We start from the raw sequence: 24,669 nt of genomic DNA, 5'->3' as shown, positions 1-24,669 counted from the left end.
GACCTGCCGAGCCCGCGCCGCCGCGGAGGGGCGGGGTGGCCTCGAGCCCCGCCCGCGCGCCGGAGGGCTTAAAAGGGGCRGCTGACGTAATCGGGGCGCGACTTCATCTTTGTCAGTGAACAAAATGGCGCCGTACTGCGTCCTGGCGGCTCGGCTGCGGGTGAGCGCGCGGGGTGCGGCGCGGGAGGCGGGCGCGAGGCGCTCGGGTGCGGGCCGTTACCTGCGAGCCGTTACCCGCCCGCCCGCCGGGCGGTGGCGGCTGGCGCGGGGCCGGGCCAAGCCGGGGCGCGCCGCCTCCGCGTGTAGGTCAGCGTGTCCCCGGCGCGGCCCGGAGCCCCGTTTCCATGGCGACAGCGGAGCGGGGCGGGCGGCGGCGGCGGCGCGGCCTCCTCTCGGGCCCCGGGACCGCGGCGCCACCCGCCGGGGGCCGCAGCCGCGGCTCAAGGTGAGCGCAAGGTGAACGGGGCAGCGCGCCCGGCGCCGAGGATGCGGCCTGGCCCGGCCGCGGGCCGCCCCCTCCTGCGCCCGCCGCCGCCCCGGGGGCGCTGTCAACGCCCTGACGCCCTCCGGGAGRCGGCAGCGGGCGCTGCAGGGGGCTGAGACCGTCGTCCCGTAATGCGAGGCCCTAGAGCAAGGGGAAATAAAAAAMCCTTTCCCAGGAGCGTGCTTTCATCTCCCTGTTCTGTCTTTTCTTTTTTCTTCTCCTTATTGGCGTAAAGCAACAGTGCAAGCTGGTTCGTGTCTCTGTGAGTGCAAATGCTTTCGTCTCTTGGCAACTTTGTTTCAGAGTTGTCAGTTCTAACATTAACACAGGCCCTTGAATGGAAAAGGATCTGTTGAGACCGTGAAAAAAGCCAGCCTGGCCAGCCAGCCAAACTGCCTTTTTTTTTAAAAAAAAAATATATATATTGAATCAGAGTTGGAAGGAATTCTCATTGGCTTGTCCATAATGACCTCTAAAAATCTCATCTGCTGGTAACATGAGCTCACCACAGATAATCTCTTACTCAGGACTTTATTGTATTTGATGTATACTCAATGTTAAAGATTTCATGCTCCTTTAAAGCCAAGAAGGCAAATATCAGGATGCATTTTCTTTTTTATGTCTGTTAATAGAGATGAGGAAAGCTGTGCTCCCTTAATTGAAGTGTCTGATGAAGTCGGGCACTTTAACTTCTCGCCTTGCCACTTGTGACCTTGACAAACGTGTCCCTTTTTCTTAGAGAGCTGAAGTAAGAACTTTGTTTCTAGTATTGTGAAAAACCTTTGTGAAGCTTAATTCTTATTTTATGTTGCTTCGTTACTTTAGAGGTAGGTATTTTAGAAAAATACTACTTTTATTTTTTAAATAAAAGTTACAGAACAGTACTTTTTTGGTTATGTCAGTACATTTAATGTTAATTGCTTGAGGGTTTTTAGTTTTTGCTTTGAACAAATAATTGATTGATTTAGTGCTTCTAATTGACTATTCATAAAATGAGGGCAAAAGTTTTATTAGGGTAATGCACTGGTTCTTATTTTGCAATTTGTCATCAYGTGAATACAAGCAGTCATTTGCTAAAATGAATATTATATAGTGTAAAACAAAGGCTGTGCCAGTATGGTGACTTTATGGACTTTGGTTTTCTGGGAGGCTATAGTCTATTGTCAGGCTAAAGCTACATCCCCCTTTCCTCTCTCCCCAAAAAAGACTAAGTAAATAATCCGTTCAGGTGACAAAATATGCTTCTAGCTGATCTCTTTAGGAAGCAAATGAGTTTTTTTTTTTACTCGTGTGTAGCAGCCTAGAGAGTTAATGAATATGTGAATCATCTTACCAATCACTGCAGTAGTGCCAGCATTGAGCATGGCACACATTATTAATACCAGGTCTACTCATCTCCTGCCCTCAAAGAGTTTTAGAATTGGAACGGTATAGGAAGCTTACCTCTGAGAGAAATAAATTGGAATTAGCCTGGTTCAGGCTAATTATCCTATTTAAGGTATGATGATTCTTCTAATAGCCTCAAAGGGTCAAGATCTTAGTTTCACACCTATCTTGAAAGATGCTTTTAGTATCATCCTACTTCTTGAGCCACGTTTGCTGACAAGTGACTGAAAGGACAGTATTGAAAAATTCTAAAAAAGTAGGGTTTTACTGAAGCTCTTGTAAGTACTGAAACTGCATATAGTGAGATTTGTATGTGCTGGCAAAAAGCAATGTTGGCTAGAATTAAACAGATCTTCAGAATACTATTTTTAGTTACTCTTTGGAGATGGGTCTGGAAAACTACACTGCATTTACATTTTGATTATACCATACTGCTTTTTTTAGGCTGAATCATGGTGAATGTTGAAAACATTCATAAATCAATGAGGATGAGGAAARGTGATATTTTGTTTCAGCTGGAATTTAGGACTGATTTCTTGGATGGGAGCATATGCAGCACAGTTGCTACTCCTTTGAACACAAGCTTTTGCTTACTGGACTTAGCTACCATAGGTGGTGCACTGTGTCAAAATGTGAGTTTCTAAAATAGAGACTTGACTTACATCTGGAATGTTCACTATAGTGAGCTAAATGCAAGATAGCTAGTTTTTACAGATGATGTTTTAAAATCTATAAAGATATGAGTTGACTTCCTTAAGGAGATTTCAAAAATAATRATTTGTTTAACAGGCTGGCCTTTTCGTCTGTTACAAGGAAGTTTTTCCCCTACCGGAATACTGATGGGTTAAGGAGCCGTCTAATACTTAATGTGATGTATTTTATTGAGATCTGAAGAAAGATGCACTGGTACTAAAATAACAAATTAGATACCAGATGAGAGGAGATCACTTGGCAACTGACTGCTGGGCTGTCAGTCCAAAGCTCTTAATGGTTTGTGCAGAGACACTTTCAGAGCTGTTCCAGACTGATATCTTGTTGGTGCTTTGTATTTATTTAATCACTAATCTTGCCGATTGGTTGGCTTTTCTTTGTTTGCTGGGGGGTCTCTTAGGAGTCCCTGAATAAAAAGGAAAACATGTAAACTACTGACTTTCTGCTTCCCTCCGCTATTGTATGATCTCAAAGCACATTTCACTACTCACTAGCAAGCCCTGTAGTAGGAAGGGATAAGAGGAAATGAAGCTGGAAACTGCTAGAGTCATGTGAGTTTCCCTTAATCTTGTAGTTCTACCACCTAATTTCTGAGGATACAGTAGAAATAGCACAAGCACAGAGAATCAGACAAGGGTAGTCTGCAATATATTGTAGATTTTTTATGAGGAGAGATTAGACTTTCCAAACAGACAGTGTCAGCTGAAGTTGATATGATGTGGTGGAGGACAGTAAAAACATAAATAGTAAAGAATATCCCATGAAATTAGGCAGTGAATCTAAAGTAAACAGGTGAGCCCATTGTTTCATACAATAATAAATCATAGAACTTCTTGTTTCAAGATACTGAATGGCTTATAAAAAGTTTATGGAGGGTAGATCTGTCAGTGGCTGCTTAAGTAAGGATCTGGATAGATTCAGCTTCTCTGCACTGCTGATTAGAATGAGACACGTAGKTATACCTGTCCAGTTAAAGTATCTTTTTGTTCTCTTTCCCTGAATGCATGCTAACTCTCGTTGTTTTTATGTATCCGTAGGCCTGTTGGGCTCCAATGAAAGAACACGTATATTGAGTCAGATAATCCCAGAAGAACAGAGATATAGATTTAGATTCAGTAACATGAAGATGCCAATCTTAAAGGAACCTTTAAAAGTCTTGTGAGGAGAAAAGTCTTTCTCTTGACTTCCAGAAGTGACTGGCCTAGATGATTATTTTTCCCCAGTCTTGCTGGCCTTCATGGAAACAGACATTCCAGTGTCCAGCTTTCTGTGGCCCGTCTGCATACCCAGATGGAATTATTCACCCCAAACATGTTTGTTTCCCTCTCCCACTCCCACTTCTGGTAGCATGAAGTTGTGGCAGGGCTCATGCAGGAGTCAGCTACCTGGCATTGCTGCTTCTGTGGTCACCATTTGAATATTCGTACCGTTATTCTAATTAATACCAAATTCTGTCCAACCATTTCCTGAAGCAAGAAGGTATGTCAACTTACATGTTCAAACTGAAAAGATTTAACCTGAATTTTATCTGAAAAAAAATTTTGGACCTCTCCTTAAGAACTTTGGAGAGCCCCACTTCATATTTTGGTCACAGTCAGCTGTCATCCCAGGATAGACTAGGGTGCTGTGAAGACTCTATGATTATTTTAATTTGCAGAACTGTTCTTCTTCTATACACTGAGTTATAGTGAAATATAGCCTTCAGTTTACTGGCTGATGTGGAGAAACTCCAATAATTAGTTGTGTTATAGGGCTAGTTTGTGGGAGAAAGAAGGTATACTTCATTAAAACAAAATACCTTTCCTGGTCTGGGGTTGAGAAAAGTTTATTTTTCTATGAACTTTGCTGAAATTCTTCATTGTTTTTCCAAGCATTCCAGCACTTGGAGGCTTTCCCAAGATGTTGGCTATCTTGAGAATTAAAGACAACATGGCCCACAGCACTAATTGTACTGGGTAGATAGACTGGTAGCTTTAAATCACCTCCTCTCTACCTCCAGAAGTTACCTAGCTAGATGAAGAGCAGCTTATACACACTAAACAGTGAGAATCCAGTTTGATGTGTTCTGAAACCTAAACTTAGGTACAGCACCATGAAATTTAGTGACTGGCCTTCATTTGCACCTTTGGAGGAGCAGTGATCTTTCCTATACCATCATTTTCCCTTACTTCAGATTTTTTAAATAAAAACGTTGTGCAACTGCTAAAATACTGTAAATCTGTATTGCTTCCACAGAAACCTGTACATCTGTTACTGCAAATGTGCTTGCTATTATGATCTCTTCTAGATTTCCTTTGTTTTCTTTGTATTGTGCGGATGCTATTAAATGTTATCAAAAGGACAGTAAAAAAAAATCAGAAATAAATTGGTGACTATATCTCATTGATTATGATTATTTTAGGCAATRTTTTTAAATGCTGGTAACAAGAAAACTGGGGAGGAAATATTCACAGCAGAAAATGAAAAATGATTGAGCAGATCTAACAATTTGATTAGCACTGTTGATGGCATGAAAACAGTGGTTAGTACTGTGATTCAGTTCTGCACAAAGAATATTTGCTGATGGGAATACAACAGTCATGGGCACAATCCTCCAGAATACAAAAGGGATATTTAGTAAAACACTGCTATATTTATTAACTTGTACTTAACAAAACCTTGTAATGCCAATATAGAGGAGGAATGGGGAAAAAGAAAAGAATTAAGGTTAAAATGTAATTCTGGAAGAGGAGGAACTCTGAGTTCATGTCTTCAGTCTTTTTCTAGACTTCTAGCATTGATGACTGAGACTTTCAAAGGATTTAAGAAATACATATTCCAAATTCTTGGAAGTTTTTATGGAGGCTGTCCTTTGACTTATTTTTCAAAGCTACGTGAGAGTCTTTTCACCCTAGGAACTGACCTGTTCATWCTAGGTCAGGTTCTGCAGAGCTGCTTTGCCATAATCTGCCCTTCTCCCATGGTCTGGTGAACAGTTTCGCTATGGAGACTGCCAAGGGAAATCTGGGCTTTTTTTCATTGGATTTCCTGACCAGCGGTATATTTCGTTCATCCTGTTATCTCACTGGTGGGTCAAGCRCAAGTCTGTTCTGGCCCTAAACAATAGGGGCAAGATGAGGATGCCTTTGTGAGAGTGAAGAGAAGCAGCACATGGATCTACACATCTAGCTTGGTGAAGATAATGTGTTTGTTCCACAACTTGCCTCTCTCCTGCTCTTTGTTACGACGTAAACCATGCACATATGTGAAAGTCACTCTAGAAATACAGTAAGCTTATAACAGTGCAAGGACCCTGCATAGGGAATTTGGTATGTGATGGGGAAGYAGAAGGGCATCTGCTCAGCCTCATACTGTGTTTTCTGTCTCACCTTCAACATAAACTCACTATCAGTGAGTGAACACAAACCTATAATTATATTGCTTTGGAAACTGCATAGGTTCTTCTTCCCCATAGCTGTAATATGCCAGGAATATAGCAAGCTGGTGTATTTATTCAGCTGGTGTTGAGTATTTGACTATTGTCTGAAAGCAAATTTTTTACTGAAAACCTAAAGCATCTGTGTTACAAATAGAAATGTAAAATAATTTGGTAAATAGTACCGGTTCTGGGTAACCTGATGTCTCACTGTTTAACACAGTTTGCAGTATTGTGTGATCAAATATTCACTRAGTGTCTTTAAAAACCTTTGCAAATTTTTTATTTTTCAGCTTTTAAAGTCCCAGGAAGAGCAAGTGAAAAACCAATGTTTTATTGGTATTTGTTATAGAATTTACTCTGCAAAGTCTATTTTAGTCTTCTCTCTTCTAATAGTCTCCTCTTTTCAGCATGCCTTGAACAGTGGGGTGAGGCGCTACCATGTTGCTCCTGTCCTGTGCCAGCGGGCCAAGGTGGCCATGAGCCACTTTGAGCCTAATGAATACATAAATTATGAGAAGTTGGACAAGAACATCGACATTGTTCGAAAGAGGTAAGGCTGTAGGTGGGAGGAGCCAGTTGTGCAGAATTTAGCTCTACAGTGCAGGAAGAAGAGAAAAAAATAATGTATCATGGAGCCTGGCATGGGGACTGTCTGCTCGGGAGAGCAGCTTTGAGGAATGGCAGATGCAAATGTAGTGAAACATCAGTAGATAGTGTCTCCATGTAGCAGTGGGGCACTGCGGGGAGGGTGGAAGGTTGCTGAAGCACTGTGACATGCAGAGGGGGTGCTAGAAAGGGCTCTGTCCTCCTTGTTTAATGCCCTGTTTCAGGAGTCTCTGTACTGGGCCCCTACTYCTTGTTGGGGAAGTGGGGTGGGGGTAGTGGTCATTATAGGTTAATGCTACTTTGCACTTTGTTACCACAGTGAATGTTCTCCTGTGCTCCACTGTAGGCAATAGGCACAGAAAGGAGGGCCAGGAATTCATAGTGACCTTAATCTGCTGATAAAGGCTTGTGTGTCTGTTTAGTTGTCATTCCTGCTCCACTTACCTTGGCAGTGGTTTGAAAGATACGTTCTCTGGTCTTTCGTCCTTTGTTAAATAAGGTAGCTCTCATTTCAGATCATTGTATCTACTCGGTTACTTCCCAGAAGATCTCACTGCTGTCAAATAGGCTCCTCAACTGAGAGTACTAGTCAGGAGCCTGCAGGATGCAAGGTCTGTCAGCAGGAAACTGCTTAGTTGTCCTTGCTTGTCCTTAGTTGTCCTGGTTGTGGGATGTCGTATTTGTGAATGGGATGACCTCTGTCTTACCTCCACATCTGCTTTCCTGAGTTAAGATCTCAAGAAATGAGCACAGTGGAAACTGCTTTTGCTATATAGGAAGATGATAACATGACATCGATCCATATCCTTTTGAACTGTCTGGAATGAGTCCCTGCACTGTTTTAGCGAGCTGCCAGTTGATATTTCAGTGCTGTAAGAGGAGCGTACAGGTTTCTGTGTGTTAAGGTGCCTTGGCAGTCTGAATGGTATAGAGAAGTGGGGAGCATCTTTGTTTTGTTACATGCTTTAAAGGGCAAAGGTTGAAATACACAAGATAGATAATAACATTATTTTCCCCAGGCTTGACCGTCCCCTGACCTTGTCTGAGAAGATTGTATATGGACACCTGGATGACCCGGAAAAACAGGAGATTGAGCGAGGCAAGACGTATTTGCGCTTACGGCCAGACCGTGTGGCCATGCAGGATGCCACTGCTCAGATGGCAATGCTACAGTTCATCAGCAGTGGGCTGCCAAAAGTGGCTGTGCCTTCCACCATCCACTGTGATCACCTCATTGAAGCCCAGTTAGGTGGTGAAAAGGATCTTCGAAGAGCCAAGGTTGCTATTGCAAAGACTTAAATTTCGTTTGTTTGGAAGCCCTTAGCCAGCCTAGAGGAGAGGTGGTGTGTTTTCCAGAGGGCAGCCATAAATCAGAATTGATACCAGATTGCCTGTGATGGTCCGCTTTGTAGATAAGTCAAATGCAGTAGAAAAAAAGAGTAAGCAGGTCTCTGGGAGTTTTTCAGCTGAGATTCATTCATCCTGTGGCTTAAAAGACCATGGCTGCAGGAAGAGCTGGTCCTAATCTGCTAATGATGGAAGCCCAGGTTGTGTGTTCTCGGGAATGAGAGGATGTTTCACCTGAGGGAAGAGGAAAAACAATTCAAAGAGCAGAAAAGGAAGCCATGCTACTCTAGAGAGTTATGCTCTTTAGGCCACAGTGTGACAATATGGAAAAACTCCCTGAACATGTGTCTGCATCACAGCAGTGCACCCTGTGAAAGGCGAGCAAATAACTACTTTAGTGTACCAAGCTCTTGCAAATGATTAGCTGAAGAACATTAGCTGAAACACGTGCAGTTTTCAGAGTTAGTGAGTGTGGGTGTAAATATGCATACAGGCGTGGAGGATGTTAGGTTTTATTTTGGAATTCCAATGTGCTGTTTGACCAGCTTCTGGTTCACTGCTTTTCTTTCTTTTTTAAATTTCCCCTTTACTGTTTAATGTGCGTATTCCTCCTTAGGGGTTTCTGTCATTTATAGACACATTCACTTTTCTCCCACATACCACAATAAATCTACTAGGGAAGAACATCCTGTCAGCATGGAGGGAGGTGAGGGAAGCCTTGTTACTCTTAGTGGACACARCTTTCTGAACTATATCAAGACTTATGTCCAAGGGATAGGTTATTTTTAATGAGTTTTGGAGAGAACAAGACAGTACTCGAAGGGATTTCGACAACTTGAAGAACAGCTTTCCTTTATGAGATTTCAACAGTAAGAACTTTTAGTAGAAAATAGAGTGAGGTCTGTTGAAGCTTTACTCTTTCCTAACACAGAGGTTGTAGGAGAATGCATTGGATAATATTACTTAAATCCCAATACAGTTCTTCAGATAAGGCAACGACTGTCAAGGCTGGGAGCAATTGTGCCTTGCACCTTGGTCTCGAAGGAGACAAATCTGTTCTAAGCAGTGTGTGGGGGCTCAGTTGCATCTTAAGCTTTGAATCCATATGTATTCCCAGAAACTCCTGATGCTGAAATAGTGGCCTCTGGCTTTGCCCTTTCAGGCCAGTGAAAAGCAGCTTATGCCACTGCATTGAATTCGAGGAGTTCTTGCTCTGTTGTTTATCCCAGGCCCAAGTTGTGCAGGAAACAAAGAGTTTGGGACCTTCCTAAATAAGTGTTCCTTTTCTTCCCCTTACTTCTTGTCTTCCTCCCTATGCCGGCTCCTGCGTTTATTCTCTATAGTGCAATTGTATTCTGCTGCAGCCCTGAGCAGAGGCCCTCCTTTGCCGTCCACTCTGAGCACAGCAATTAAAGGTCCTGCCTCCTTCTGACTGGGCTCTGCTTCTGCTGCTGCCAGTTGGCACACAATGAATGCTGGCAGGCATGGGTGGCTCGGATCCACTCCTGGCACACCAGCATACTTTATGAGGAGAGAGATGCACAAACAGAGTGAAGTGACCTGACTCCCAGTGGAAAACAAGGCTTAAAGAGCTGCTGTTGCCTCATGGGAAACTTCAGCAAATGTGTGCTGAGACAATTCTTTTATTATCTCCAGTTTCCCCTTTCTTTATTCTGAAGTGTAGCTGCATGAGAACATAGTCTTTAAGAAAATGTCTCCTCCTAGTGCTTATCTTATCTACTCTGCCACTCCTCTGCCAAGAAATATCAGGTCATACTTCCTTGGCAACTGCAGTTATTCTTACAAATAATTTTAATGGTGTGACCTTCACCAGTAATGGTGGTAGTGCACCACGAAAGGCAGCATTGTGTGATTTGGGTGCCATTCCTCATTCTACCACAGACTCCTCTGGCAGCAAACAGGTCACTTAACTTCAAGTTCCATTTCTTCATTTGTAAAAGTAAAGCAGAAATGTTTATCTAAGAGCTTTGAAATGTCTGTAAAGCACATGTAAAGCAAAAGGAACAGCTGATAATGAGGGAAGGAGGGGTCAGAAAAAGAAAGGAAAACAGATTGAAAAAAAAAAGAATAGAAGAAATGGGCAGAGCATTCTTAAATGCTATATTCTTAAGTCTGGATCCTGTATGGTTTTAAAACAGTGATGTGCATCTCCCTCTAGCTGCTACAAAACTGTGGAACAAATTGGACTCCTTGGGAGCAAGAGAATGTGTTTGAATGAGCTTTTGATTAATGAAAGAAGAAAATGTGTTACTAATGCTGTGCCTTTTCCTGTGTGAATAGGACATAAACCAGGAGGTGTACAACTTTCTGGCAACGGCTGGTGCCAAGTATGGAGTGGGATTCTGGAAACCTGGGTCAGGAATCATTCACCAGGTAAAGTGTGTGCACTTGTAATATTTGAACACCAAATAGCTCTTTACCTTGGGACAAAGACGGCATGCAAACCCTCAGAATTTCACCTATTTAGGGGAAGTATTTACTTTCTTTGAGTTGAGTGAGGTTTGTTCCTCTCTCTCTCTCAGCTATGTGACAACAATGGTTTTTCTTAAAGGTTATTTTGGTCAAACTGTAGCCTGATGCATGATTAGTTAGTGCCACCACCATGCCACGTGAATCATAGAACTTTGCTATGTCTTAACTGCTTGTGGGCTGGCCTGGCTTTGTGTGATTTGGACAGTAAGGTGATTCCATGAAACTGGCTGCGTAGGGGTTAATGTGGATTGATTTTTGTGTTGAGGAAATAAACTTTGGGGAAACATTTTTTGAAAGTTATTTCGTATAAGTTTGGCTCCATAAAAAATAGGACTGTGGGTGAGAACACCAAATAGAGTGAGGCTACTTTAGTATCTGAGAATGGCAACATGTAGCTAGTWGGTATCCGAACCAAATAAAAGGCAAAATGTTTTTCAAGTCCGAGATTCCCTTTACTTGCACCTCATGAGAATGTGACTGTCTTAAGATAACCTATCCCTTTTGCTTTTTAAAACCAACACCTCTGGCAGGATTTCCTTAACTTGTGCTTAGTTGATTTGCTTTGTGGTAGACATTTGGGACATTTGGTAGACTTTTTTCATTGTTCCTCTGAATTATAGGCAGGAAAAATTAAAATATAGCAAAAAGCAAAGGAGTGGAAAGGAAATGGATGACTTAAACATCTTGTCAGCAGGAAACTTGGGGCCAAGTGTAGTCAAGAGCTCTCTACCATCTTTTCTTAGATACTAAATGAGTATCTAATGTTACTTTGACTTCTGATGCGAATAAGAAAGAAAATACAGCAGGTGAACAGCTGTATTGAAACAGCTCAGGTGCATTTCTGTTCTGAAACTACTCATAACACTTGTCACATGGCAACATAGCTCCATGCCGTGGTTACTAGCCTTCTTGTGACTGATTTTCTCTGACTGGAGAAGATTGGCCATGTTATATAGTTTCAGAATCCAGCTCTGGCAAAGTGACGGCTTGAAAGCGACCTTTTTTTGCATGTATATATTGATATGAGCTATAACAAAAAAAAGCTTGAAATGTTAATGGCAAAATCTTAGTTTCCTCAATAAAAGGCTACTTGAATTCTCTCTAAGGTATTCTGTAACACATGTACTGTGAGTTCTGTGCTTCCCGAAAAGGTTATCCTTAATGTTTGTATGGCACATATATAGTAAAGAGTTCAATAGCTTGAATTCTCTACTGTGTTGCTCCCATAGAAAACTTGTAACTCATCAGAAGAGGACTGTTTTGTGGTTTTGCTAATATTCAGAGAGTCTTGCATGGATTCAGTAGCAGCAATAAGGGGAGGACAGGCTTTTAGTGTATTTACAAGGGGATTCTTCTATGTGATTAGGTTTTGGTTGGTGGGATGGATTGGAGGGGCCTGTTAGTGATTTGCTGTGGGAGTCTAAAGGTCTACAAAAGGCCTTGCTAGCATTGGACAGGCAAGCTTGCTCAGCAGTTGATCAGAGGTTTAGAGAATAAGACATTCTCTTGAGCCCTAGCAACGGTGGCATGTTAGCAAAAGCCTAAACTGGAAGGGAATGGGCCTTCCAGTGAAATAAAGGGAGATTTTTTTAAAGTTTTTTTAAAGTATTTTTACTATCCTGTGATGAACAAGCATCTTGGGTTAAAGCTTGGTAGCTGGTTCTGTCACTACATCATCTAAAACAAGTTTGAATGAAATAGAAGTGAGCTTATGCTCCAATACAAATTAAATTACTTTCTTGCTGCTGACCTCTGTAAATAGAAACTGATCTAAATTCTTGTTTTTGTCATCTTTCCTGCTGTCTTCCCCCTCCTTCCCCAACAAACAAGCATCCAAACAATCCATTTTTATTTGCAGATCATTCTGGAGAACTACTCCTACCCTGGGGTTATGTTGATCGGCACAGATTCGCACACTCCCAATGGAGGTGGTTTGGGAGGAATCTGCATTGGAGTGGGTGGAGCTGATGCAGTAGATGTCATGGCAGGAATCCCTTGGGAGCTCAAATGTCCAAAGGTAGGAGTAAAATTAATATTAATCCATATGTGAAAGGCAAGATACAAGACATGAAGAAACATTGATTTCCAGGCACTGTGCATATATAAGGCACTTTGTTATTAGTTTTGTTTGTAATCACACAGTGGCTCAAGCAGCTAACCTACGATTCATTGGCAGCTCTGAGTCTCTACTGCTCACCATGTTTGTGCAGGGACCGAGAGTGGTAGATGAGGAGTGATTTCCTTTTCATTGGCTCTGTCAGAGATTTCAGGCCTTGTACATATGCTCTGATACTTCAGGATTTCCTTTCTCTTGGCATTGTGACCATCCAGATTCTGAGGAAGAAGGGGACCCATACAGCTGCACATTGTTTTGACTGCTGGAGAAAATGGTTTTGGTATACTTTTTCTTTTGTTAATGTTCCTCAGGTTATTGGTGTAAAACTGACTGGCAAGCTTTCAGGCTGGAGTTCTCCTAAAGATGTGATCCTGAAAGTGGCCGGCATCCTTACGGTGAAGGGTGGAACAGGTGCCATCATTGAATACCATGGGCCTGGGGTGGATTCAATCTCTTGCACTGGTAAGGCAATAGGAATCTTACCTGGAGTAAGTAATTGGTGGAGGTGGGTGTTGAGTCATCTGTGGAGACTGGGAGAGGAATCAGGCAAGAATTGTTAAATGTTCCCCCTTAGCCTGACTGAGTGGTTGGTGTACTGGAAACTGGGAGTCTAGTTCTCTGCAGGACTGCAGAGCTGAGAGTGATGCAGCAAGACAGCACTCTTTCCCAGAAGAAAACTGGGCGCTCTCCATTAAATCTTTCCGTGACTTTAGGAGCACTGCATGGTTTATTACAAAGAGTCCTATAAGATGATCCATCAGGATAAGAGTAAGGATGGAGGTATTCAGGCATGCACGTAGAGGATARTGATGAAAGTGATCAGAATGAAAGTATCATCCTTTACAGTCTAAAACAAGTCATAGAGAGAGGAGAAAAACAGGTTAAAGGGTGAACATGTGTGACCACTGCTGAAGAAAAAGCAGGGCAAAGGGGAGACCAGAATGTAGCAGWTCATAACTTCATCTTACACTAGTTAATTGTGGGAAGAAAAACCATCAGAAATTGCAGATGTCTGCAATGATGCTAATTAGGACCAAATTATGAGAAACACCCCTTTCTTTGGCTTGAAGTGCAGCCTTCAAGCTGGGCTTCTGCTCTGTGTTGGTTAGCCTGGCTTGGCCACAACTTTGAATACTTGGTTATAGAGAGCAGTGTGATAACGTAGGATTTTTGTTCTCCCAGATCGGAGAGAGTTGGCCTGTGGTGTCTGCTTCTAGCTCCCTTAAATGATACAGTTTCCTTGCTGTATCCTTCTAGCTCCCTTATTGCTGTATCCTTGAAAGAGGTGGCTGATCCCAGTGCTGGAAGTAAATAGTGTTTTACTGTGTTCAGTCACTTAAAGCTTTTGACCCAATGCATTGCCTTCCTCACCCAGAAAGATGAATGCATTCTGTCTCTTCCAGTAAAGATAAATAAGATGCTAGGGAGAGGCAGGACGCTTCAATGCAGGTAACAAGGATGCTGCACACTGCAGGAAGTATGCTTGGTGCTCACTGCAGACAGCTGTGTTCCCTGCCACCTCTTCCAGTATCTTCAAAAACCACTGAAGCTCTGAACTCCTTCCTTGTTGAAAAGTCTGATCACAGGCACTGTACGGATCAGAAATATCAGGGATGGTCACAGGCACTGTATAGATCAGAAATGTCAGGTACTGAGGCAGCCATTCTGTAGTCAGTGTGCGTGCCCTGTTTGCTGTGGATCTGGGTTTTTGTGCCTAATGCTCTTGATCTCTCCTGGCCTTGCTCTGTTTTCCATGAACTGACTTTTGAAGAATTGGATGTATCTGGACTTTCTCATTGACCCTTTGGTCTCTCCTCCCACCCTTTTTGTAGGAATGGCAACAATCTGTAACATGGGGGCTGAAATTGGAGCTACCACATCGATCTTCCCCTACAACGTACGGATGAAGAAATACTTGGACAAGACTGGGCGAGCTGGTAAGAAGGTTTAGGGGAAATATGGCAAGATTGGTTGCTCTCTGTTTTCCATAATGGTAGTATCAAGTGGGGAAATACCATTGCAGAGACTACTGCTTGCCCTGTGGGGAACAGAACAGCTTAATTCTCTATTCAACTTCTGTGGTCTGGGTTGCAGTGCAGGTTCAAGTGTGGGTATACTTTGAGAGATGTACTCTTATCAAACACAGAGGTGTCTGATGCAGCTTCTGACCTTGCGTGATGAGGTGCCTAGGGAATTAGCTAGTGGACCCTACCTTCTTTTGCCTTATGTTTGCTGCACTTTTCAGGTCTTCCTTCTTTCTTATTCCAGAGATAGCTGCCCTGGCAGATGAATTCCAGCAACACTTGGTACCAGATTCCGGTTGTCAGTACGACCAGGTGATAGAAATCAACCTCAGTGAGGTAAGGCTTGCTTCCCGCTCACCCTCTTGGATTCTGCTTTATGTGAGTGAGGGCCAGGCTGGGAGTTTCAGTCTGCTACGTGTTCTCAGGTCTGCTCCAGTGACAGATGCTGCTCAGGTGTTCATGTAGGAGAATGTGATTTAAGCAGCTGCCAGATAGAACTATTAAAGTAGTCAATCTGCTGCTGCGTTTGTTTGTTTGTTTTCTTGGCTGCTCTAATTTCGGACTGTGTCATTGTTTCTTGAAGCTGAAGCCACATATCAATGGACCTTTCACACCAGACCTGGCGCACCCTGTATCGGATATTGGCGCTGTGGCAGAGAAGGAGGGCTGGCCAGTTGATATCAGAGTTGGTGGGTAGTATTTGCCCTTTCCTCTGTGTTCATCCTTGTGGAATAAATGTTGCTCTCTTAAGATAAGCGGTTGGTCACATAGCCTGGGCTACAACCCTTTAAGTACTACGTACTCTATGTCCTTTGACTTTTCCATAGTGTGGTCTCTTCATAGTCACGTGAGCTTCCTGGGAAGAGTGTTTTCTTCTGGGCCAGGTGTGTAGGATGAGATCTGGGACAGTTGGAAGGATTTTAATCTCAAAGGGCTGCCAGTTCTTTTTCCTCYGTATAAACTATTTTAAATGATGGGGTTAATGGGAATGTTATCTGATGAAGAGCACCTCTGGCTGTACCTGTGCTTTTTAATGAGCTTTTAACAAAGATCTGTTAGAAGCATGACTGTCAGTCCTTGGCTGTTGACAGTTGGCTGTAGAGCTCTGAGGAGATGATAAAGCAATATTTACTGTCCTAAAGAGCAAACTTGAATACTTGTACACTCAGTCCTGGGATGGTAACCTGTTGCCTGGCTTCTCTAAATTTGCTCACTGCTGACATGAAAAGAATGCAGATGCTGTAAAGGCCACTTTTTAGCTGGGAAACATTTTATTCATTAGTGTTACAAATAACAAGAAAGGCAGCAAATAAGGGAATTTATTCTTCCCTGGTTAGCACCAGAGTCAGGAGAGCACAGTGTGTCCTCATGTTGTTCTTCATACTGTAACAAAGGAGCCCTTATCCAAGGACTACAGAATGCTTAGACCAAAACTAAACAGTATAGTGGGGTCTAGCCAAAAAGATAACTGAGGTGAGCTAACTGAACGGGTAAATGCTTTTGAAGGAAAAAGATTACCTAAGGGCTCTTTGGTTAGCAAAGAGAGGCATAGGCTGAGAGGGCTGAGAATGTAAAATTCAGTTAGAATGATGAGGCTGGTTAGCTACTTGGGCACCTATCTCTTGTTTTCATCATTCCTCCATTTCTTGCAATCTTGGTTTGAAGCCTTTTCTGTCCTTCTGGAAGGATGCTTCTCTGCACTAATTTGTGTCTAACTGGAGTGCACTGGAAGGATGCCCCTCTGCACTAATTGTGTCTAACTGGAGTGCAGGCAGAGGAAACTCTGATCTCATACAACAGTAACCAAACTAATGATCAGGTAGTGTGTTCTGACTCTATGACCTCCAAAGCCTAGCAAGGAATTGTTTGTGACTGCAGTATCTTGTTGGAAGGCTTGGCAATGATACTACCTGAAACTGTCCGAAACTATTCCAGACCTCCTTGTCATCAGGAATGGTGGTTGCCTTGTCTCCTCCCCTCCCGCCCCCCCAACACACATGCACACTGAGAAATGGATCAGGGTGTAGCATCCTATAACTGGGTCTGTAATAACCACCTCATCTCTTGTCAAACACCACAGGCTTAATTGGTAGCTGCACTAACTCCAGCTATGAGGACATGGGACGCTCTGCAGCAGTGGCAAAGCAAGCACTTGCACATGGATTGAAGTGCAAATCTAAGTTCACAATTACCCCAGGCTCAGAGCAGATCCGTGCCACCATTGAAAGAGATGGTTATGTGAGTACAATTGCTCTTTACACTTCCCACTAGTAAATATTAAACTCTTTTCCAGATGGTACTTGAGAGTCTGAAGGTAACTACTAGAATTATTTAAGCTCCATCTTCTTACTAATCGCTAGAGGAGTGGAAACTGATGTAGTAATCAGCCTTGTGTTATTATGCCTCATGGTCCTGCAGTCACCTTGACAGTGTTTTGACCTGATGTCTTTACTACCTGGGCTAGTAATAATGGGATTGGAACTGGACAGAGCTGAGATAGTTATCGGGAACTGGAGCCCTGAGGAGATAACAGTGTACCTAGTAATGGACACCTCTTGTGTCTTGGCCAAGGCTGGATACATGCTAATGCCTATCTACAATCCAGTTTTCTCCCTCAAGAACTGTTTAGGATGCAAACAAACCCTAAGTTTGTAGGAAATAGCTCCCATGTAAGGCTCATGCTTGATTAAAGTTTCGTAATGTTTCCACAGAGGAATAATCAGATATTGTTTCCCCTTTTCTGTGGGGAGCGGGGAATAATGATATTTTGATTAGTTCTATCATTTACTAAATGTCACAGCCCACTGGGACTGCTGCTATCGTAGCTTGGGGACCAACTATTCGAGTCTGTACATGCAGGTATTTCCAGCCAATGCTTAATGCCTCCTCCAGCAAGTCAGCCTTTTGCTTATCTGTCCATAGTTACACTTTTTACAGCAGCTGCCCTCCTAATTGAATCCTTTGCTAAATGAAATGCCATATGCTTACCTGAACTCTCACTGAATCGCTCCTTACACTGACAGGAAATCTGCAGAAAATTAATCAGAGCAACTGTTGCCCTTAAGTATCTGTGAGTAGCTGGATTGCTCATTTTAAAATAGGTAGAGAACGGAAATATCGTGGCAAGTCTTCCTATGCTCTTCCCTGGTGTTACTGTACAGCATTACTGGGATTAAGTCCCCTTATTTATAAGTGACTCAAAATTTGCAAGTGAAGCAAGAAAAGGAATGTTTTCAGGCTGATGTGCCTTGATGCTTTCTGCCAGAAGAAATGTCCTCTTTCCATGAAAGAGCAACCCCAGAAACTTCTTCCAGACTTTCTACTAATAACAATGATCTTCTCTGCTCCAGGCACAAATCCTGCGAGATATCGGAGGGCTCGTTCTTGCCAACGCTTGTGGGCCATGCATTGGCCAGTGGGACAGGTAAAGCGAAACAATGGACCTTTCTCTGTCTTTATATCTTTTAGCTCGTAAAGCACTCTCTGTAGCCAGATATGATTGTAAATACCACACACTGGGAATTAAAAATACATGACTAAATAGCCATTGGCCATATGTGTCTGTCATGCGCTGGAAGAGGAGAAATGAAAGACAAATTCAAATGAACAGAACTGTGGAAGGGAATACGCTCAGGTGTGGCTACATCTGTAGACTTCTGATAGTCGGCAGAAGTGGGGAGAGAGATGACTTTTGTCTGAGAGGATAGACTGGAGCTTGTACAGGCCTTTTAGAGTGGGAAGAGCAATTTGATCTGGATTCAATCATTTGAGGCAGGGAGGAAAATGCCAGTGATAAAAAGGATGGGAGACACATTCTTACTTGGGTTCACCATTTCTAACAGTGTGTCCAAAGGCATCTATTTGGTTGACTATTGTTTAAATAGTTCAGCTGTGCAGAATATGAGCTATGGAAACTGCTCCAGGAATCAGTGTCTGGCTTGGTTTTGCATCCTAAAGTCTGTACTCAAGGGAGGAGAACCTGTTTGTATGCGCCTCTGTGTTTCCAAAAGATACAGATTGCTACCTAAATCAGCTCTGTGAATTCTAGCAGCAGAACATCTAGAAGCAATGCTCCCTTTGTGTTTGATGTTTCTTTTTTCATAGGAAGGACATCAAGAAAGGAGAGAAAAACACAATAGTTACATCCTACAACCGGAATTTCACAGGCCGCAATGATGCTAACCCAGAGACGCATGCATTCGTGACCTCACCGGAGGTAAGAGACGTAGTCAGAGGGGCACTATGGAATATTTTGACATGTCCTCTGAGCTAGTGCACTGCCTTCAGAAGGGGCCCAGTGTAAGTGTTGGGGGGTGAGGAGAAAGGTCAGCAAGCCCACTGAACTGCTTGGTGTGTTGAGATAACTGAGGTAAATGCAACTGTTTAATCACAGCAGCACAAAGCGCTGCATAGCCTAGCCTGCCCTGCCTGACTGCTTGTGGTTGCCATCTATAAAGCTGACAGGGATACGTGTGCGTTACTGGAGGCAGCGCATATCGAAATACCTGGGTTTGATCAGGTGTGGCTTGTGAGAGGTGTATTCCCTTGGCCAACATGGCACTTGAGTAGAGCTCTACTAAGTCAAACTCTTGCCAGAAAAAGTCATCTTAGCTCTGGGACTGCAGAAGAGGAAAATGTGGTTAACCGAACACTTCAAGGAAGAGGTGTCTATTCCTCTGCCTGAAGTTCTTACTACAGTCCAGTTCTTGGGCAGTCCAGAATTCGGTTTTAAGGACTGAGATCAGCTAAAGAAGCACCTTAGTGGATTCTGCTGCTTCTTACTCATAGTCTGACTGCACTGTTAAATTCAGACTGCCCTGCTTGAGACTGCAGGGCAAGCTATACAGTCTGGCACTTGGTGTGTGGCTTTGGGAGCTCTCTGACTGCTGGCTTTGAAACTGTAGGTGTAGGACTTTTAAATCCAGGGATGGGATGAAATAAAATATGCCTTTAAATATGTAATTTTTTTCTTTCATCAGATTGTCACAGCCCTGTCTATTGCTGGCACTCTAAAATTTAATCCTGAGACGGATTACCTCACAGGAGCAGATGGGAAGAAGTTTAAACTAGAAGCACCTGATGCAGATGAGCTGCCGAAGCTGGTAACTGCTCTGTCTGGGGATGGAGGGAGGGCAGGCCTGTCACTGGAAGTGTTGTATATGTTATGGGAATTTTTGTGCACTGACCTCCTCCTTAATGTTAAAGCTAGAATTGGTCCAGCTGCCTGCATTGGCTTGTTCTCAACATGTGCTGTTGGAGAGAGCTGAGGCTGATGACTACTACTTCTTTTCTTGAAAGGAGTTTGACCCAGGCCAGGACACCTATCAGTACCCTCCGAAGGATGGCAGCGGGCAGCACGTAGATGTGAGCCCCACCAGCCAGCGCCTCCAGCTTCTTGAGCCCTTCGATAAGTGGGATGGCAAGGATCTGGAAGACATGCTGATCCTCATCAAGGTCAGGAGCAAAGCGGGGGGAAACACCAGCTACGATCAGACTGTGTGAACAGGGATTTGCACATCACTTGCTAGAAGCTTTGGCTATGCCTTGAACTGGCTATGATTTTTTTCCCCTAGTCCCTCCCACCCTGCATTGTTATGRAAAGTGAGGTGAGGATCTTCTTCTCACGTGCTGTTTCCTTCTGATACTTTTTCTTATTTATAACCAAGAGACATTTCTGCTTTGGACTAGTGCTTAGCTAGTATCATGAAAAATGAACTTTGTTATACCATGTAATATGATCCTATACCATACAATATGATCCCACACATACTATACAGTCTGCAGAATTTGTCCCAGTTATGACCTACAATAGAAAGGTTCATTAATTAGTGTCTCTAACACTTGACGGTTGAGATGCATTTTATCTAAAATGAGGTCTTTAGGAACTTCTTACCCATCCATATTTGTCTTCCATTTTACAGAAGGAAGAGTTCCTTCACAATAGTTAAACATTACATTTCAGTCTCTTAATGGAGACATGGGTTTCCCTTCACTGTCCCTGGTGAGTTAACAGAACGAAAACTTCAGTTAATACAGTGATGGGTGCTGAAATGCAGACCCATAGGGATGGTATCCTTCAGGRGCATTTTTGATTCTCACTGGCAGAGCTGCTGGTATTCCTAGGGGCCACCCTCCCATACTGATCTGTGCGTGTATTCCTGAGTGTTTTGATGCGTATAGTTCTTTGCAAATGCTTTGAGGCAGCCAGTTGAAGGCTGTTGCCTTTGGGTGGGAGTTCTGTTCCTATAGACTAAGAAGCTTTTTGTGTGGATCGGAAACTTCTGGGAATCAGAAGTTTCTGGCATCTTGCTGAACTCCCCCAAAAGGATGGCTGAGCTGTAACAGGAAGAACTTAATAGCTTTTTGTACTTGAAGAACCTGCTGCGAAGGGAGGTAAGGACATAGCAGGGGGTGTTACAGCTAAGCTTTGTTGTAGCCCTTCCCTTCAGAGCAGGGATGTTCTTCCTTCCCAAACATATACAGAACAACTGGTGCATTCTGCCTTAGGGCTGCCTTGATTCTGTAACATATACAATGGTCTTGGGTCACTGCTTTTAAAAGGGGATAGAAAAATCCTTCAAGAATAGAGGTGCTGAGGAAGATCAAGTGCTGGTTCTTCCTGAGACACTTATCTCTTCTACTATCCTTTAGGTAAAAGGGAAATGCACCACTGACCATATCTCCGCAGCYGGGCCCTGGCTCAAATTCCGTGGCCATCTGGACAACATCTCCAATAACCTGCTAATTGGCGCCATCAATGTTGAAAATGGCAAAGCCAACTCTGTGAGGAACGCGTTAACCCAGGAGTTTGGGCCGGTCCCAGACACAGCCCGTTACTACAAGGTGAGACTTTCTCCTCACACATCCTTCCATAAGGGTGTTTACATTTTGTGCAGTCTGCGTGAAGGCAGAGCCTATTACCCTACTGTTCTCAATTAATAGCAGCTGTGAATTCACTTAGTATTGAGGCTTTTTCTTGGGACTTAATTCTGATGGCAGGTCCTGTAGCAGATTCCCCTCCGACCCGCTGAGGGGAAGAGGGAGGAAGGTCTTGTGACCCAGAGGGGACCAGAAATCCCAGACCAAAGGGGGAAAATTCCTCTTGGTGCTGCATGCCTCACTACATATTAGTGTCATCAAGCTGTGGCAGTCTTACCTGCTGGAGTTTCTCACCTGACTAGTCTGATGTTTAAGAAAAATCTAATCTGGTCCCATTCATTGTTTAAAACTTGGCTTGGAACCTCAGAAGTGTCCTTTCGCTTTCTGCATAGCTTGACAGTGGTCCAAGATTTTTGTCTTCCAGTAGACAGAAGTTACAGCGCTCAGTATCAATTCCAGAAATAGAGCAGGGATCACTGCTTGCATGAGTGCTGCCCTGCCGCAGGACCACGGAGGGAAAGGTGGCTGCAAGGCTTTTCTCTAAATCCCACAAGCAGTCCTCTTCAGCCCTTGTTAGCCAAGGATGGCAATGCCTAGCTGCTCTGAAGCATGTAATTCCTTTATTTCTGCCCTTCATCAGAACCAAAGACTGCCTTCTGGGAGAAATTTCCTCAGCAATGTCATTAGTGTAGCACTGAAATTAAATGTGTGGGCATATATTTGTTGTTAATTCCTAACTTGAGTGACTGGACTGCACAAGTCTAAATCTGTTCCTTTGTCACAGAAAATGGGTGTCAAATGGGCAGTTGTTGGGGATGAAAACTACGGTGAAGGATCAAGCAGAGAGCATGCAGCGTTGGAGCCACGTCACTTGGGAGGCAGGGTCATCATCACCAAGAGCTTTGCCAGGATCCATGGTGAGTGAGTCGCACTTTCCTGTGATATGTATAAACAGGAAGTATTCGGCCTGAGCGGAAGAGATGATTCCTATAGGTGTTGAGCTTGTGGAGCATGAGAAGCAATTGTGTCTGCTGAGATAGGTCACATGRTACCTCGTCAAGAATCCTGTTACGTAATCACCTAGATATGCCACAAGTGGTGGAGATGCTGATTTTGCTACACAAACAGTAATTATTGTTGGAATACACTCCGAGAAGCACTGAACACCCAGAAGATAATCTTGATCCCCTGTAGTGTGTTACAAGGGGGCTTAACACAAGCTTCATGGTTYATTCTCTGCAGAAACCAATCTGAAGAAGCAAGGTCTGCTGCCTCTCACTTTTGCCGATCCAGCAGACTACAACAAGATTCATCCTGTGGACAAGCTAAGCATTGTGGGGCTGGCAGACTTTGCACCTGGAAAGGTACCTGTCTGCATGCCTTCTGGGGGGCAGAGATGTGCCACTGGCTGTAGAGGGGAAGGCATAGAGGGGAGTGCTGGGCTAGGGGCCTGAAGCAGCACTGCCACTGATGGGCAGTGCTGCCTGCCACACAGAGCTGGACACTTTGCGCAAGTGGTCCAGCAGGCCTAGGGCGAGGGCAGTGTCACATTGCTTTATTCTAAGCTGTTGTGAGAAGGCCCTGCAGGATAGGCAAAGTTCCTGGACTTGCTGCCTTATGCATGAGTTGTGCTCTCTAGAACCAACTGCAACCACACTCCTACACGAAGACCTCGCTGGGCTAGAATTTTCCATTTGCGAGTCCTTTAGGAGTGTAGAGGTTTTTCTGTGAGAAGCTTTGGTTAAGTTGCTCCCTGAAAAAGAATAGGGAAAATAAAAACTGTCGTCTTTCCTTAGCCTCTGAAATGCATCATCAAGCATCCCAATGGGAGCCAAGAAACAATCATGTTGAACCACACCTTCAACGAATCACAAATAGAGTGGTTTCRAGCTGGCAGTGCCCTGAACAGAATGAAGGAGCTGCAGCAGAAATGAAGCTAAGTGCACACAACGCCTGCAGTGCACTGGACTCAATTCAGCTTTGGCATTTTCATGAAAGTGCAATTCCATGCCTACTGTTGGAATAAATGTCTGATCAAATGTAACCACAGCTTCCTTTTTGTTATGGTACTTCCTCTTCACTGACATTATGAAAAGGGAGTGCAGCTAGGCTTACTTTTGTCTTTTAAATTCCCCTGCTCCCTTTTTCTATTTTGGCTCAATTTCAGTTGTCCCACAGTTATTTATATTTGCAAATGACCAGCTAAGGTGGGTTTGTCTACTCAGTTGGTTGTTTTCTGCCCATTCACTTTATTGATGGCTAAAGACTTAAAATGAAAATAAAGACTGTGACCATCTCTTCTGCCTCAAGTATTCTTGTATKCATAATCCTGCTCTTCAGCCCCTGCTTCACTGTCACTGGGAAKATGGGAAAGAACTTCTCCATGGAGATATGAAGGTACCTACCCTCAACTTTTATTCTGTTAAGTCATTGCTATGAAAAAAAAAATGGCAAAAATACCCTTATGGACCTGTCAGTGGTCTAAAAGCAGAAGCCGGTGCCTTACACTGTTTCCCCWATCACTGACTACTGTAGGCAGCACTCAAAACCTCTTTCACAACTACATTCCTATTGAGAACACTGCAAACAGCTGCAGCAGAGGCAAAACTTGCAAGAAACTTCTATGCTCTTCTAGACTTATGCAGTAAACTTGCTCAACACAGCTCACCATTTCGCTGTAACAGAAGGATTGGTATCTCTCTCACTGTCATTTTGGTATCAATCAGTTCATTTAGAGTAGCACATCAGCAAAGCAGTTACCACTTTGCTAACCTCCTAGTAGCTCCGATCCTGTGAARCGGGAGCTGAGCACAACAGCTTCCTGAAGGTGCCCAAAGCGTTTTTTCTTTTTCCACATGCACACACTACCCTGAAACAGCCTCTGTAGAAGCCTCTATGGCTGTTGAGGGTCAGACTGCTTCACTCCTRCTCCCCTCCCTCCTTCCCCAGAAAAAGCAGTTGGGAGGTTTTCTGAAAACTGTTTGTTTCCACGCTGTCAAAAGGATTGTATGTCTGAGCACCACTGCTATATAGCTAGCATTCAGTAAGCTTATTGTCTGAGCAGATGGACCTCAGTTACTATGTGAACCTAAAGAATTCTTGGGTCCCTTTAATTAGAGCTATGCACCAGGAATAACAGTTCAGAATTAAGGGTTTGCAACTACACTGCAGGGAGGGTGCTGGTGACTCAAGCTTTGTTTTCACA

The 24,669-nt window shown here is 43.5% G+C and overlaps 1 protein-coding gene across 1 annotated transcript; it reads left to right on the top strand.

Annotated features, from left to right (window-relative positions):
• Nucleotides 1-61: 61 nt before the first annotated feature.
• Nucleotides 62-23,761, top strand: ACO2 (aconitase 2). The gene is made up of 18 exons (XM_085323513.1): nucleotides 62-160; nucleotides 6,407-6,549; nucleotides 7,625-7,883; nucleotides 10,254-10,346; nucleotides 12,304-12,462; nucleotides 12,873-13,023; nucleotides 14,394-14,498; nucleotides 14,830-14,921; nucleotides 15,169-15,274; nucleotides 16,666-16,823; nucleotides 17,936-18,009; nucleotides 18,690-18,801; nucleotides 19,565-19,687; nucleotides 19,884-20,039; nucleotides 21,237-21,428; nucleotides 22,249-22,381; nucleotides 22,707-22,828; nucleotides 23,261-23,761. Exons 1-18 carry the CDS (start codon nucleotides 125-127, stop codon nucleotides 23,396-23,398), a joined length of 2,352 nt encoding a protein of 783 aa, XP_085179639.1. The 5' UTR covers nucleotides 62-124; the 3' UTR covers nucleotides 23,399-23,761.
• Nucleotides 23,762-24,669: the final 908 nt, after the last annotated feature.

Source organism: Rhea americana, unplaced genomic scaffold (assembly GCF_003343005.1).
Source record: "Rhea americana isolate MKP2758 unplaced genomic scaffold, rheAme1 scaffold_85, whole genome shotgun sequence".
In the NCBI taxonomy this organism is placed as follows: Eukaryota; Metazoa; Chordata; class Aves; order Rheiformes; family Rheidae; genus Rhea; species Rhea americana.
The sequence above is the reverse complement of the archived record's forward strand: the minus strand, read 5'-3'. Positions and strand labels throughout refer to the sequence as shown.